The sequence below is a fragment of the Microtus pennsylvanicus genome, chromosome 10 (assembly GCF_037038515.1).
Source record: "Microtus pennsylvanicus isolate mMicPen1 chromosome 10, mMicPen1.hap1, whole genome shotgun sequence".
Lineage (NCBI taxonomy): Eukaryota > Metazoa > Chordata > Mammalia > Rodentia > Cricetidae > Microtus > Microtus pennsylvanicus.
The window spans coordinates 57,079,235-57,094,570 of record NC_134588.1 but is presented as its reverse complement, the minus strand read 5'-3'; the positions used below and the strand labels follow the sequence as shown (position 1 = coordinate 57,094,570).

Sequence of the window (15,336 nt, the reverse complement as noted above, 5' to 3'; positions counted from 1 at the left end):
TATTCTGGCCTTTGAGGATGCCAGGCACACAACACAGTTCATACATACATTCAGGCACTCATACCTACACATAAAATAAAAATAAACAATTGAAAGGAATTAGGAAATAATCTGTTTGGTAACTAGCATAGAATATTTAATAACCACTTCATGTATAAGTTAATGAATATATATAAATGAAAACACAGGTGACTACATATGTTTTAGTTTCCAGCTTAAATATAACTTCTTCGGTAATACTTCCTAAAATCTCTTGGAGTAGGTCCAGTATAATTTCATTTATTTATTTATTTAGTATATTAATATATCAGTATAATAAATATATGTATGGTATTATTATAGTCTACACAGTAGATTTCTATAGTAGTCCTATAGTATTTCTTTTTTGTTTGTTTGTTTTTGTTTTTGTTTTTTGAGACAGGGTTTCTCTGTAGCTTTCTCTGGAACTAGCTATTGTAGACCAGGCTGGCCTTGAACTCACAGAGATCCTCCTGTCTCTGCCTCCCGAGTGCTGGGATTAAAGACGTGCACCACCACCGCCCAGCTTGTCCTATAGTATTTCTACAGGATGTATAACAAATTATATGAGACCTGAGAGATCTATTGATACCTCGGTCTGCCACTAAGGAGTAAGTCTTATGAGGCCAAGTATTCTACTCAGCCTGCTCATGATAAGTTCTCCAATTCTCTTTTTTCTTTTCTTTTTTCTTTTCCTTCCCTCCTTCCTTCCTTCCTTCCTTCCTTCCTTCCTTCCTTCCTTCCTTCCCTTCCTTTTTTGTTTCTTTTTCAAGGCAGTGTTTTTCTGTAGCTTTGAAGCCTGACCTGGAACTCGCTCTTGTAGACCAGGCTGGCCTCAAACTCACAGAGATCTGCCTGCCTCTGCCTCCCAAGTGCTGGGATTAAAGGCATGCGCCACCATTGCCCAGCTGCATTCTCCAATTCTTAGCATGTTATTTGGCGTACAGTAGGCACTTAATATGCTTTTGTCAAGCACATAACTTAATAAACAAATATAATGATATAGTAACAGATATTTTAAAACCAAAGACAGACAACATCATTCAATGGGTAAGTACCAGAGCTGGGACTTCCAGATGATGGTCAGTTGAGTTAGAAGGCCACCCTCATGAAAGGGATCAGATAGACGCATGTCTTTTACCCTGAGTGGCTGTTCTTGGCTTTGATTTTGCTAATGCATATTATTTATAAGCTTTTAGACACTGGTCTGAGCAAAGATTTTCATGATAAGACTCTCAAAATCAGGTAACAAAACACAAACAGACAGATGGAATTCCATTCATGCAATATCAGACTAAAGTGACATGCGGCAAAGGAAACAGTCAAGAGAATTAAGAAACAGCTTATGTGATTGGAGAACACATATTGTATCAGATACATGTTTATGTATCTGATAAGGAATCAATATCTAAACATATATGAGGAACTAAATTACTAACAAAAATATTGATTAACAGCAGGCAAAGAATGCAATATACATTATTATTAATAATTAATTAGTAAACAAAATAATATGGTAACATAAATTTTATATATAATATATTTAAATTTTTGATATATTATCAAAAGAAGACTTAGAAATTCCCAACAAGTACATAAAATGCTACTGTTAACGATCAAAAATGAAAATAAAAATTCCAAGGATGTCACTTTTAATCGGTTAAAATGGTGATTATAGGAACAGGAGATAAGTGTTACAAGCACATGGAGAAAAAGAAGCCTTTAAAATAAAAAAAGTGAATCTAAATGATAACACATTATTAAAAATAGGACAGAGGTTGCTCAAAAAAAATCAACAATAGAGTTCCAACATACATTGCAGTCTCATTTTTCTCTCTTGCCCTTTCTTTGAGATGGGGTTTCACTGTGTGGCACTAGCTAGCCTAGCAGTTACTACATTATAATCCAGGCTGGTCTTGACCTCCCAGAGATCTGCCCGCTTCTGCCTCCCAAGTGCATGGATTAAAATGTGTCACCATGCTTGGCTGGAAATCTCATTTTTGGCCACAGAATTGAATGTGAAATTTGTACATTAAAGAAACAGCTGCATTATTACAGGATTATTTATAACAGCCAAATGTATAATCAACCTAAGAGCCTATTAATGGATGAATGAATAAAGAAAATTACACACACACGAACACAAGATAGCCTCTATAAAGAAGAAAAATTTGTCATGTTAATAAATGAAAAGAGCCAAGCACAGAAAGACAAAAACTCATGGAAGCAGAGTGGTTATCAGGGACTTTAAGGGAAGCGGACTGGGAAGGTGTTGGTCAAAAGATACAAAATTTCGTTCAGAGAGCAAATGTACCTTCAGGAGACCTACTATACAGCAAAGCAACTATAATCAGTCATTGTGTAGTGCAGCCTTGACAACTGGCAAGAGTAAGCTCTAAGAGGTCTCTAACAGAAAATAAGTGTATGGTGCGTGTGTTCATTAGCTTGGGATACTTCCACAGGTATTGAAACCCCTCATATTTGGCAGCATCAATATTCATCAACAGCAAAACAACAACAACACTTGTGAATGTCATGTGAAATCCTACGGAGCAATAGAAGGAATGGTTAGATTGTTTAATAATGAGGATGTATCTCTGGAGAATTCTGTTTAGTGGTTAAAAAAATAAAAAGCCAATCCCCTAAGATCACATGTTGCACGACACAGTGGTTATGAAATGACAAAATGGCAGATATAGAGATCTGACTAGTGACCACAAGGCTAAGGTGAAGTACGGTGGGAGGGAGGTAGATGGGCGGTATGAGGCGTGTGTGTGTGTGTGTGTGTGTGTGTGTGTGTGTGTGTAGATGGCAATGTTCTCTCTCACGACAGCAGCAAGCTCCATACACTTTTTTGTAGTATAGTATACTTTTCTAAGAGACTACCACTGGGGTGACCCAGTAAAGAATATAAGGAATATTGTGTAATTTCTCACAAGAGTGTGTGATTCCACAATCATCTCAAAATAAAAAGCTTAATAAAAATATAAATCCAACACTTTAGTTCCCACAGATTTTATCAACTAAGCGAGAGGCCAAAAGACATCAAATTCTCTTACAGATTCAAATCTCTCAAGTCGATGAAAATAAGCCCCAAACTCATCCTTCAAACACCTAATAGCTATAATATCTCCAAAGCCATCAACGGAGAAACTTATTCTGCCTTCCCTCACGTCTTTCTTTCCTGCTGGCCCCATCTAGCCACACATGGAACACATGAGCAGGCAAAACAACTCTGCCAGCTGTAAGAGCCAGCTTCAGGCCTGAGAGGCAAGAGTTTGGAGGAACTGGCTTCCACTCTTTCTACTCTGTGTAAAGACTGCAACCCTGTCTCCCCAAGGCTCATCTTAGAAATATTCAGATAACTAGTTTATTCCCATGTAGTGATGGGCACTGCATTTAAGTAAGAAACCACAGGGGACAGCATCTTAAAGAAGCATTCTAAAGAAAATGCTAGCCGCTGTATGGCCAGTCTGAGGTGGATCAGTCTCAATGCACACCGTGTTCGCGTACTATAATCACACCTTTACGATATGTGTGTGGCAGCCTTGATTAACCACTACAAGCTGCTTATTGTATACAGTCACCAGATCTATCCCGAAGAATCTGCGGTTGACTAATGATTCTTGCCCTTTTCTTCTGTTTTCATCCCAGAACAGGGTGGCTTTCCATCCCTCAGTGACACTGAATTGGAAAGAATATTAAAAATAAAAGAGTAAGTAAGTGGATCTCTTAGAAACTGTTGTTAACAAGTAGATGCAAACAGAGATTTCTACATTAAAGTCTGGATTGGAAGCCAACCTCACTTGAGCTGTTTTGGTCAGCAGATAGCTATGCAGAGGGATAAGTGTGTGTTAGGACAAGGAAAGGGGACAGGAGCATGTGTGGTAAGTGGATATGAGAAAGGAGGGGAGACTGATTTAACCACAGCATACCATAGACTTCCTCAGTACTGGTTCTTATTTGCCTGAGTGTCATCTAAAGTGTAGAGGGCACTAATATTGGAAATGACAAAGGAAACATCACAGGCCCAGTTGACATAGGAGACATAGACAATAGAAAGCACAGTTTGTCCAAAATCACCTCCCAGGAACTGCTGTCGGTGATTTTCATGGCAGTGGTAGGAAAAATGAGAATATAAAGAGAAAAAACTAGCCAAACCTTTGAGAAAATTTTGAATAATCCCAGGATATTTCTTCAGCAGCAATAAAATAGTATTGCTTGTTTCCACGATGGCCACGGAGGTACCATGCTGCAATGGTATCCGGATTTCTGGAGGAGTTGGTATCTGTCCTGGTATCTGTTTTGTAGGGATCATTATAGTTTACATAATAATCTTCAGTATAATCATCATCAATGCTTTCTAGCTCCTCATTTGAAATGATTTCAACATCATCTCCATCGACTCTGCTGAGACCTACTACAACAAGAGGATTCAGTTCCGTTGACTTGGAAGTGTTATTGAGTTGGGGCGATGGTGAAGGAGATGGTGTGTGAATGAGATCTGGATGGAGAAGAGTCTGGTTCAGTTCTGGAAGAGGTAAAAACTGACCAGAATCTGAAGGGTCGGATGCTCGGCCAGGATCCTCAGAGGCTGTTTCGCGCCTGTGGTTAAGAGGGGGGCTTGTCTGGATGAGGTCTGGAGAGAGGGTCACTTGACTGAGGTCTGGGGATAGGATGATCTCATCAAAATCTGGAGAGAGGGTCAAGAGGCTGAGGTCTGGGGAGAGGGTCACCTGACTGAGGTCTGAAGACTGGGGCATCTGGTCCAAATCCTGGGAAAGGACTGGCTCATCAAATTCTGGAGGGAGAGGCAAGAGGCTAAGATCATTGGGGGAGGCTTTCTGGTTGTCATCTGGAGAAAAGGGCACCTGACCCAGGTCTGGGGAGGAGGGCATCTGGTAGTCATCAGGATAAAGGGGCACCTGACCCAGGTCTGGGGAGGAGGTCTTTTGGTTGTCATCTGGAGAAAGGGGTACCTGACCGAGGTCTGGGGAGAAGGTCTTCTGGTTGTCATCTGGAGAAAGGGTCATCTGGCCCAGGTCTGGAGAAATAATTGTCTGATCTAATTCTGGAGAGATGGTAAAGAGGCTTGGGTCTGAGGAGGGACTTGCTTGGCCATCTTCTGAAGACAGAGACTTTTGACTTTGGTCTGGAAAGAAAGATGTTTGACCAATGTCTTCAGGGTAGGATTCATGGCTTAGGTCATAATCAAGCCCCTGGCTGGGCTCTGGAGGAAAGGATCTGTGACTCGGGTCTATGGTGGAGTGTGTTTGATCAGGATCCTGGGTAAGAAATATTGGAGATTGTTCCTCTGGGGGCAATGATGGATACACATCTAAAGCAGAGCTCATCTGTCTCGAGCCATGTTGGGGAGCTTGATGATGGTCAGGAAGTGACCTGTCAACACTTGTTGAAGGGGAGGTCTGATTCAGGTCTATAGGAAGAGCTGTTTCATTGGACTTGTGGGGTACCAGCGAGTGATTAAGTCTCTGGTCTAAAAATGTGGGCTGGACATCTCCTCGTAGTGGGTGAAAGCCTCTTGGAGATAGAAAACTATGGATTGCCATCTTCTTATCCTTCTTCTTCTTTCGTGTCTTGATGAACTGTCCATTATTAAAGTTTCTGTTCCCTTTCTCCTGTCTTACTTGTGGAGATTTACGTCTAATTCCAGAAAACCTTGGGAGATCACGTGGCTTTCCTGTTGTTTTTGTAGTGGAGGTGCTATTGTCCCAAGCCCCTGAGATGTTCTGATTCTGAGGGCCATTCTGCAGCTTATCAACAGCCGTGTCTTCACCATTTGCTGGTATTATTTCATAACTACTTTTTTCAGAAGCCAAATACCATGCCCTATCCAAAAAATTGGATGTGTTCGTTTGTTTTAAGAGGAACAAATCAGTAGGAATTTCCTCGCTGGACCTCACTCTGGCATTAGTATTCTTTGGGTTTGAATGCCTCCTAGTTTTTTGGGCTGGTACTTTCATCTGGGGGAACCTATACTTCATCAGGTGGGCTCTTCCTAGCTTGGCTTTTTTATGCTTAGCGTGTCCTTGGCTCCCTGATCCTTTTGCACCAAAGGGAAGTAGGTGAACCACTGTGATGTCTGATTGTGAATCTTCCACCTCATGTTCATAATAGGAGCTGGAATGGTGTTCTGTGGGAGAGTTGAGAACTGAGTTCTCACCCAAGCCAGTGAGGTCCTCTGGGAGCGTACCAGTCATGGTGTCTCCTGAGCCAGGAAGGGTTTGTTGAGATTCTTTGAGGTTGTTACTGGCGATCCCACTAAGGTTTCCTGGAGAAGATTTTGAGTCATTTACTTTGTCTATGCTTGGAAATATGGACTCCGAGCTGTTCTCTAGAGCGAGAGCAGTAAGATTGAACTCATCTTCCTCCTGATTCCATGATGAGTTTCTGAATGACCTAATTCCTAGTGACGAAGCCAATAGATACTGGTAATCCTCATCTTCACTCTCGACGGAAAACTCGTTTTCTAAAGAGTCATGAATTTTCCGAGTTGTCGTGGAATCGGGTGTAGGTACAAAAGGTTCATAAATCTCATACGAGTCTTCATCATCATCATTCCGGATACATTTAACATCCCTAAATCTCAGTCTTAGGTTTTTGTGTCTTGGATTGGAATTCATGGCAGTTAACATCCACGTTCCTTTATAGGAGAGACAGAGAAGGGAAGGTTGAAAGCTCAGGAAAAGTTATAAAAACACCAGGATCTGCTGGGGGAAACAATTTCTAGGGAATTTTAACCAGAGGGCCCATGTGTGAGCTATGGACCATGCTAGACTATAAATGGTGAGTTACTGAGCTACATTGACATAGAGAGAAAAACCAAGAATAGGGTGTTTAGGAATTTTTTAAAATGTAGCTTGACATTGCTTTGGTATCTATCCACAGGGTCATTGTACTTTTAGGCTAGGGTATTTAACAGAAATTAGCTTTAAACTATTGGTCTATGGAGATTAAGAAGAAAAAGAGACTTTCGGTTTGGATTGTTCAAGAATTGTTGCTTTAGAATACACCAAGAAAAGGGGAAATCAGTGATAAAATGGACCTCAAAAGTCATTACCGTCTGCTTACTTGTACATTTTGTCTGAGGCTTGGAATTTGAGAGATGATGGTGAGGTTGTTTTCCCACAAAGAAAGGGTATTTAGGTATTTCTAGGAAATAATGTATGTGTCATTTTGAAAGTGAATTACTGAGACACTAAGGATGACCTGGGACAGCACCAACGCAACCACTTGTTGAGTGCTGGGCACTTGGAGGAGCTTACAACTAGGAGCCGAAACAACTCTGCACAGTGCTCTCAAGCTCTTCTGAGGGAGAGCCAGTAACACATCTAAAGTTGCAAAACATTGAGCAGGATTTGAACTTGGGTCTTACACAACAATGTTGTCTCTGAGGCAGCCTCCAGGGCTCATCTAATGGTTGCTCACCTGAAGGTGGGGTGATCTCTGATAAGAAATTGAAAAGTGGGGCTGGGGAGACAGTTCAGTTAGCACAAGGACCTGAGTTTGATTCCTAGCATCCATGTTAAAAAAAAAAAACAGTCAGGGCTAGTAGCCCGAGTTTGTAATTCCATCTCTGGGGAAGTGGATATAGGTGGGTCCTTGGGGTCCACTGGACAGTTACAATGGCCTATTTGGCAAATTCCATGCCACTGTTTCATAAAGAGGTCGACGACGCTTGAGGACTGACACCAAAGGCTGCTTTCGTGGCTAATCCCTTTCTGCTGCTTCTTCAGGGTTACATCTGTCTTTCTGCCATTGTATGTCTTTGCTGCCTGGTTATTTCAGAGATGTGCAAATGGAATTGGCATGAAATTGCTTCTATTTAAGCCATTATTTTCCCAACTATAAACCATGAGCAGCAGGGTAAGGCAAGCCCACAAGGGTCCTGGAGACACACCAGGAGCTGTGGTCATTGGGATGGCTCAATAGACCTTTCTCCACCTGAGAGCCGATCAGTTTTCCCTCTAAATACCTAGACCCTTACTCACCAACATTGTCCATCGTGACGGTCACAGATTCACCGCTCATAGGGAACAGGGTCAGTGTGTCCTCGTGCTTCTTCCCGTAGATGAATGAGTGCCCGGTGAAGTGGATGGTCAAAATGTCATCATAAATTCCCACACTGCAGAAGTGCCACTGGACGGTGTCATCAAAGCAGAATCCTAGAGTGGATATGCTCTCAGGCACATAGCCGTTGAGAGCTGAAAGAGTAAAATCTGTCAAACGCCAGGCCTGTACAACACGAGGACCCATAATCATAGCCCAGACAAATGCCTCTATACTCATTTGGCTGCATTAAGGCAGTGGTTAGTGAAGGTAAGCTTTGAGGGCTAATGTGTGAGTAGGTCACAGTCAGCTTTCCAAGACATGGCTGATGCTCTTGACTTAGTTGAGGGGGAAAATCAGGATAAAGATAAAGCCTCTCATGCACATCGGTTTAGTATGCATCCATCAAGCAACTATAAAATGTTACTTTATGCTCTGCTGTACTTGATTTAGATGGTCCAAGATGAACCTACCGGGAAGACAAGTCTATGTAGAAGAACTTTATCTTCTTGGGCATCATGCTTGTAAGAATGAATGTCACAAAACAAGGAGCTTACTGAGCACATTTGTTGTTGAGAACTGTTATCTGTAACCTAAGGTTGACGGATGGCTAGTCTAATAGTTTCCATTCAAGCACTGAGTTCATGTATTTTAATTATCTTTAAAGGAACACCACTTTGGGCAACATCTTTATTTACATATGTACTGCACATGGAAATCCAATTAAGATATGATTTATTGGAGGGCACAACCAGTACACCCGGGTCACCACTGTGACCACACTCCTAGTACGTGTGGTGTTTGGTACTAAAAAAAAAAAAAACAAATATAAGTGACTATGTACCAAATATATGTTGAGTTGCTGAAAGTGTGTGTTATTAGTTTCTACATCATTGCAGATGCTTTTCTAAATGGGCTAATCCTATGGGCACTGGCTGCAAGAGGCTGTGAGCAGGTATATTCCATTGACATGTACTTTAAGATCAAATACACACTGTACTGCGAAGACAGTCATAAAGCATATCCCATTTATTTGTATTACTTTAAAAAATTATGTATCTTTACATCATGAAAGCCTATCTCAAAACAACAAAAAAAGATAGTATCTGGAATATGCTGAGCTAAGTAAAGATTATTCTAATGAATTTCACTCATTTCTCTTTACTTTTCAACTTACCAGGAAATTTCATGTAAATGACTCACCTGTAATTTTTTGGGCAGCACTGGTCTAGAGCCATAGGTCTAGAGCTATCACAGACCCTGAGCTATAGGTCTAGAGTTATCACAGACCCTGAGCTATAGGTCTAGAGCTATCACAGACCCTGAGCTATAGGTCTAGAGCTATCACAGACCCTGAGCTATAGGTCTAGAGCTATCACAGACCCTGAGCTATAGGTCTAGAGATATCAGAGACCCTGAGCTATAGGTCTAGAGATATCAGAGACCCTGAGCTATAGGTCTAGGGCTATCAGAGACCCCAGCTATAGGTTTAGAGATTTCACAGACCCAAGCTATAGATCTAGAGCTATCACAGACCCGAGCTGTAGGTCTAGAGCTATCACAGATCCAAGCTATAGATCTAGAGCTATCACAGACCCGAGCTATAGGTCTAGGGCTATCAGAGACCCCAGCTACAGGTATAGAGCTATCACAGACATAAGCTATAAGTCCAGAACTATCACAGACCCAAGCTATAGGTCTAGAACTATCACAGACATAAGCTATAAGTCTAGAACTATCACAGACCCGAGCTGTAGGTCTAGAGCTATCAGAGACCCCAGCTATAGGTCTAGAGCTATCACAGACATAAGCTATAAGTCTAGAACTATCACAGACCCGAGCTGTAGGTCTAGAGCTATCAGAGACCCCAGCTATAGGTCTAGAGCTATCACAGACATAAGCTATAAGTCTAGAACTATCACAGACCCGAGCTATAGGTCTAGAACTATCACAGACATAAGCTATAAGTCTAGAACTATCACAGACACGAGCTGTAGGTCTAGAACTATCACAGACCTGAGCTGTAAGTCTAGAGCTATCACAGACCTGAGCTGTAAGTCTAGAGCTATCACAGACATAAGCTATAAGTCTAGAACTATCACAGACACGAGCTGTAGGTCTAGAACTATCACAGACATAAGCTATAAGTCTAGAACTATCACAGACCCGAGCTGTAGGTCTAGAACTATCACAGACCTGAGCTGTAGGTCTAGAGCTATCACAGACCCAAGCTATAGATCTAGAGCTATTACAGACCCAAGCTATAGATCTAGAGCTATCACAGACCCGAGCTGTAGATCTAGAGCTATCACAGACCCAAGCTATAGATCTAGAGCTATCACAGACCCGAGCTGTAGATCTAGAGCTATCACAGGGCCCTTACTGGAAGGAAATTATGTGAAGTCAGCTTAATGTGGCACCTGTCAGTCCTGAAACTACATGAACAGTCTCTGGGAAGCCACCTGCAGAGAGGTGGTTATTCATCAGAAAAGGTGATGGAGGTGGCTTTTTATTTTGAGGAATGGTGTGTGTGTGTGTGTGTGTGTGTGCATGCATGCATGTGTGTGTTCATGGGTGTGTGTGCATGGGTTTGTGTACATGAGTGTGTGTGTGTGTGCGTGTGTGTGTGTGTGTGTGTGTGTGTGTGTGTGTATGTATGTATGTATGTTGTAGGGGACTCTGGTTGTTGGAAGGAATTGCTTGCAGATGCCACAGTAAACTCATCTCAGACTTCTCATGACAATGGACTTTGGAATCATAGCAAATACCAAGCTCATGGAACTTTCCCCTCTGCTCTGAATTCCTCTCCACATACTTTCTCTTCGGACTTCTGCATCCACCGCCTTCTCACGACACTGGGCTCCCAGGCTCACCTTGCTTGACTCTGACTGGAGAATGCAGCTTTCTCTAAAAGACATCTTATCTCTGTCCTGGCATCAACTAGAGGGTCTTCACCATGCACATTTCTAAAATCCTTAGGTACCACTGACCAAGGTCCTCATGCCTTTCCTCCCAGCCTTCATCGTTGCCTAGTGCATGCACACTTCAACACACACACACCACATCACATTCACATACTACACATACACATGCACCACACACACATACATACATACCATACCACACAAACACATATACATACCACACATACACACCACGCAAACACATACCACACATACATACACACACAAACACACACCACACATACATACATACCATACCACACAAACACATATACATACCACACATATACACCACACAAACACACACCACACATACATACATACACACACCATGCCATACACATACATACACTGTACACACATACATACACCACAGACACACATGTACACCACACACACATACCACACATCACATATACATACCACACATACACACACCACAAACACATGCATACATACAAACCATACCTTACAAACACTTATACACACCACACAAACACATACCACAATACATATACAGACACACAAACATACACCACACATACACACACAAACATGCACACATACATCACCACACACACATACACACCACCACACAAACATGGCACACACCTTTAATCCCAGCACCAAGGAGGCAGAGGCAGGCGGATCTCTGTGAGTTTGAGACCAGCCTGGTCTACAAGGGCTAGTTCCAGGACAGGCTCCAAAGCTACAGAGAAACCCTGTCTCAGAAAAAACAAACAAACAAATCCCACACAAAATTTGGAAGCATGAGGCCACTCTGACTTAAAGGACCACTAGACTTTGAACCTTGTCTTAAAAGAAAAAAAGCTTTGGTTGCTGTGTTGTCAGGCATCCCATTACCAAGTCTTCAGTCCCTGAGTGAGGAGAGGAGGGGTTGCTTTTGGGAGAGGATAAAGCCATCACATGTTTGCCTTCGGGTAAAGACATGCTGCAACCACTAGAGTAAAAAAGACAGATAGAAGCGGGGGCTCCGACTTACTGCTCATGATATTTGATTCATAAAACTTGGGGTCGTCACGTTTCACCTCTTCAGGATTTTCACAAAACTTGTTGATGTTGTCCTCAATGTACCAGCTCTTGTTCTCATCAAACACAGCAAACACAGCCTGCTGCTCAATGTCTGCTGCTTTCTGGAGGTGAAAGGGCAGGGATTAAAGCTCCAGTTGGCTCCTACTTCCCCATTGCTTTGAGTCCAGAGAAGCCACATTTCAGGCACCTATGAGAGCCCATGATATACCAAACACTTGTCAGAGATATAGCTAATACGTGAAAGCAAACAGGAGGGGATCAGAGAACTCAGTCAAAAGTTCCTAGGGGAAAAATGCTACCTCCGTCCGGCACCTGCAAGCCAGTGTGTGTCTGTAGTGGGGCACTTTTCAGCACGAAAGACTGAATTTGCTCCAGATGATGTAAAGGAGGAGCAGAAGGTTGCAACAGGGAAGCCTCATGCCCTTCCTTCCCGTGTCCTTTACGATATCAATAAATCAAGATCTTGCAAGTGTTCTGATTTTTCTGGGCATCTGCCTATTTTGCATGCCTTTGAATAAGACCCCTTTCACTATTATTTAACCTAATGGGAATTTTAGGTGAATAATATAAGACTATTCATTTGCAATGAAGAGAAACTCAGGATGCTGGGGATATAGTTCCATTGGTAAAGTGTTTGTTTAGCATGCAGAAAGCCCTGGGTTCTCCCAAGTACCACATATGCTTGGTGTGGCAGCATATGTCTCCAGTCCCGGAGACATGGAAGTTCAAAATTATTCTGGTTACACAATCAGTTTGAGGCCTGCCTGAACTACAAGAGAAACCTCTCTCAAAACAAAAACCAAACAACAACAAACCAACAAACAGGGGGCAGGCTGAAGAGACTGTTTAGCAATTAAGAGTGCTGGCTGAGGCTAGGCGGTGGTGGCACACGCCTTTAATCCCAGCACTCGGGAGGCAGAGGCAGCCGGATCTCTGTGAGTTTGAGGCCAGCCTGATCTACAAGAGCTAGTTCCAGGATAGGAACCAAAAGCTACGGAGAAACCCTGTCTCGAAAAATTAAAAAAAAAAAAAAAAAAGAGTGCTGGCTGAAGACCTGGGTTTAATTCCCATCATCCACATGGCACCCTACAACCATCTGTAACTACAGGGGATTTAACTCCTTCTTCTGGCCACTGTGGGCACCAGGGATACACACTGTATGAAGACATGCATGCAAGCAAAACACATACACTAAAAACAAAAATAAAATAAAAACTAAAATTTAAAAATAAAAAGAAAGAAAAGACAATTTTTAAATGTTCAAGGCCATCCTAGCCCATATAGTGAGTTTGAGGCCAAGTTGGGCCACATAAAAACATGTCTCAAACAAAAACAAACTGAGAAATCTAGTCTCTTTGGTCACATTTTTTTGCTGTAACTTAGTCTCGCCAAAGAAAAACTTTTGACAGGCTCCAATTTCACCAAAACTATGGCTCCAGCTGGGCATTGATGGTGCATGCCTTTAATCCTAGCACTAGGGAAGCAGAGGCAAGTGGATCTCTACAAGTTTGAGGCCACCATGGTCTATACAGCCAGTTCCAGGACAGTCAGTGCTACACAGAGAAACCCTGTCTCAAAATCAAAGCAAAGCAAAGCAAAACAACAACAACCCAAACAAACAAACAAAACTATAGCTCCAGATGTCCTTGTTCTAAGGGATCTCTCCTGTTTCTGTTACCTGCCTCTGAAAACAACAAAGACTGGCACCAAGTTCTCACTGCATTTCTTATGCCACCCTGTAAACAAATTTCAGTGTGGGGGTGGGTGTTCTTATTTATTTGATCAAAGAGAAGAATTAAAAGAGCTTAACTGGCTTCTTCATCACAGGGGCAACACCGACAGGCCTAGGGTTTGAAACTTGGTTAAAATCCAGCATCACGAGCAAGCTCCACCAAGAGCAGAAACCAGGAGCAAAATCCAGTCCCAGGAGTCAACCCCATCCCGGGTCAATGGCGGATCAGGATTGAGCCAGTGACCAGATGCAGAGTCAGTGATCTCCTTCGGAACAGGTAGAGGGGAGTAATTCTGAGTGAGTGAGCCAGAGCCAGAGACCGCTGAGGGTCCAGACATGAATCTGAGACCTTCAAGGGAGTAGACCTAAGCCAAGACCCCTGGGGTCTGGGCGTTAGTAAACCTGGGACCTCCGATGGAATAAGCAGAAACCAGAGATCTCTGTGGGGCCAGGTGTGAGTCTGGGACCTCAGAGGGAGTAGGCCTGAATCAGGATTTCTGTGGGTCCAAGACCTCTGTGGGTCTGGGCACTGGTCTGAGACATCAAAAGGAATAGGCAGGAACCTGGAACCTCTGCGGGACTGAGCCTGAGTCTGGGATCTCTGAGGGAGTAAGCCTGAGTCAGATCCTCTGCAGTTCCAGGTGCACTCAAACCTGGGACATCTGAAGCAGCAGAATGGAGTCAGAAATCTTTGCAGGACCAGCTCCAAGCCAGGGACTTCTGCAGGAGAATATCCAGACCAGGATTTACAGAAACATGCAAAGCCAGAAGCCTAGGCCAAAGTAGATCTGAAACAGCAAACTCCAAGGGAGCAGAGCAAAGAACAGGAGCACTGAGCTATCTCCAGGAACACGGAGTAATCAACGGGGTAACTAGAACTGTGGCACTGACTGTACCATGAAGAACAACCATCTGAGCTTTGGATTCACTAAAACCTAGAAGGTTATTTAACAGAATCTCAGACAGCCCCAACCACACCTATTAGAGAAAAGATGAGTAGAAAAGGTAAGAACACACACAACACCACAAGAGTAACACAACACCAGTAAAACCTAAAGACCCTACAACAGCAAAACCTGAACAATCAAATATGAATGAAGCAGAAGAAAATGACCTAAAAAATAACTTCAAGGAATGTTTGAAACTCTAAAAGAGGAAATGAGAAATTCCCTTAAAGAAATGGAGGAAAAGATGAACAAAAATTGGAAGACACCAGCAAATCACTTAAAGAAAGTCAAGAAAAAGAAATCAAACATATGAAAGAAACTATTCAGGACTTGAAAACTGAAATAGAGACAATAAAGAAAACACAAGCTGAGGGAATTATAGAAACAGAAATCATGAGAAAACGAACAGGAACCACAAACACAAGCATGAACAACAGAATACAAGAGATGGAAGAGAGAATCTCAAGTGCTGAAGATACAATAGAGGAAATAGACTCATCAGTAAATCTAACAAATGCTTAACCCAAAATATACAAGAAATATGGGACACCAT

General features: G+C 42.4%; 1 protein-coding gene across 1 annotated transcript in view; it reads right to left on the bottom strand.

The window, feature by feature from the left end:
• The window catches only part of F5 (coagulation factor V), a 78,034-nt gene that overhangs the window by 20,353 nt on the left and 42,345 nt on the right, over positions 1-15,336 (bottom strand). The window contains exons 11-13 of the mRNA XM_075988456.1: positions 12,055-12,205; positions 8,031-8,243; positions 4,180-6,682 (exon numbers count right to left, since the gene is read on the bottom strand). Coding sequence (XP_075844571.1) covers positions 4,180-6,682; positions 8,031-8,243; positions 12,055-12,205 — 2,867 coding nt within the window. The remainder of the gene's footprint in view (positions 1-4,179; positions 6,683-8,030; positions 8,244-12,054; positions 12,206-15,336) is intronic.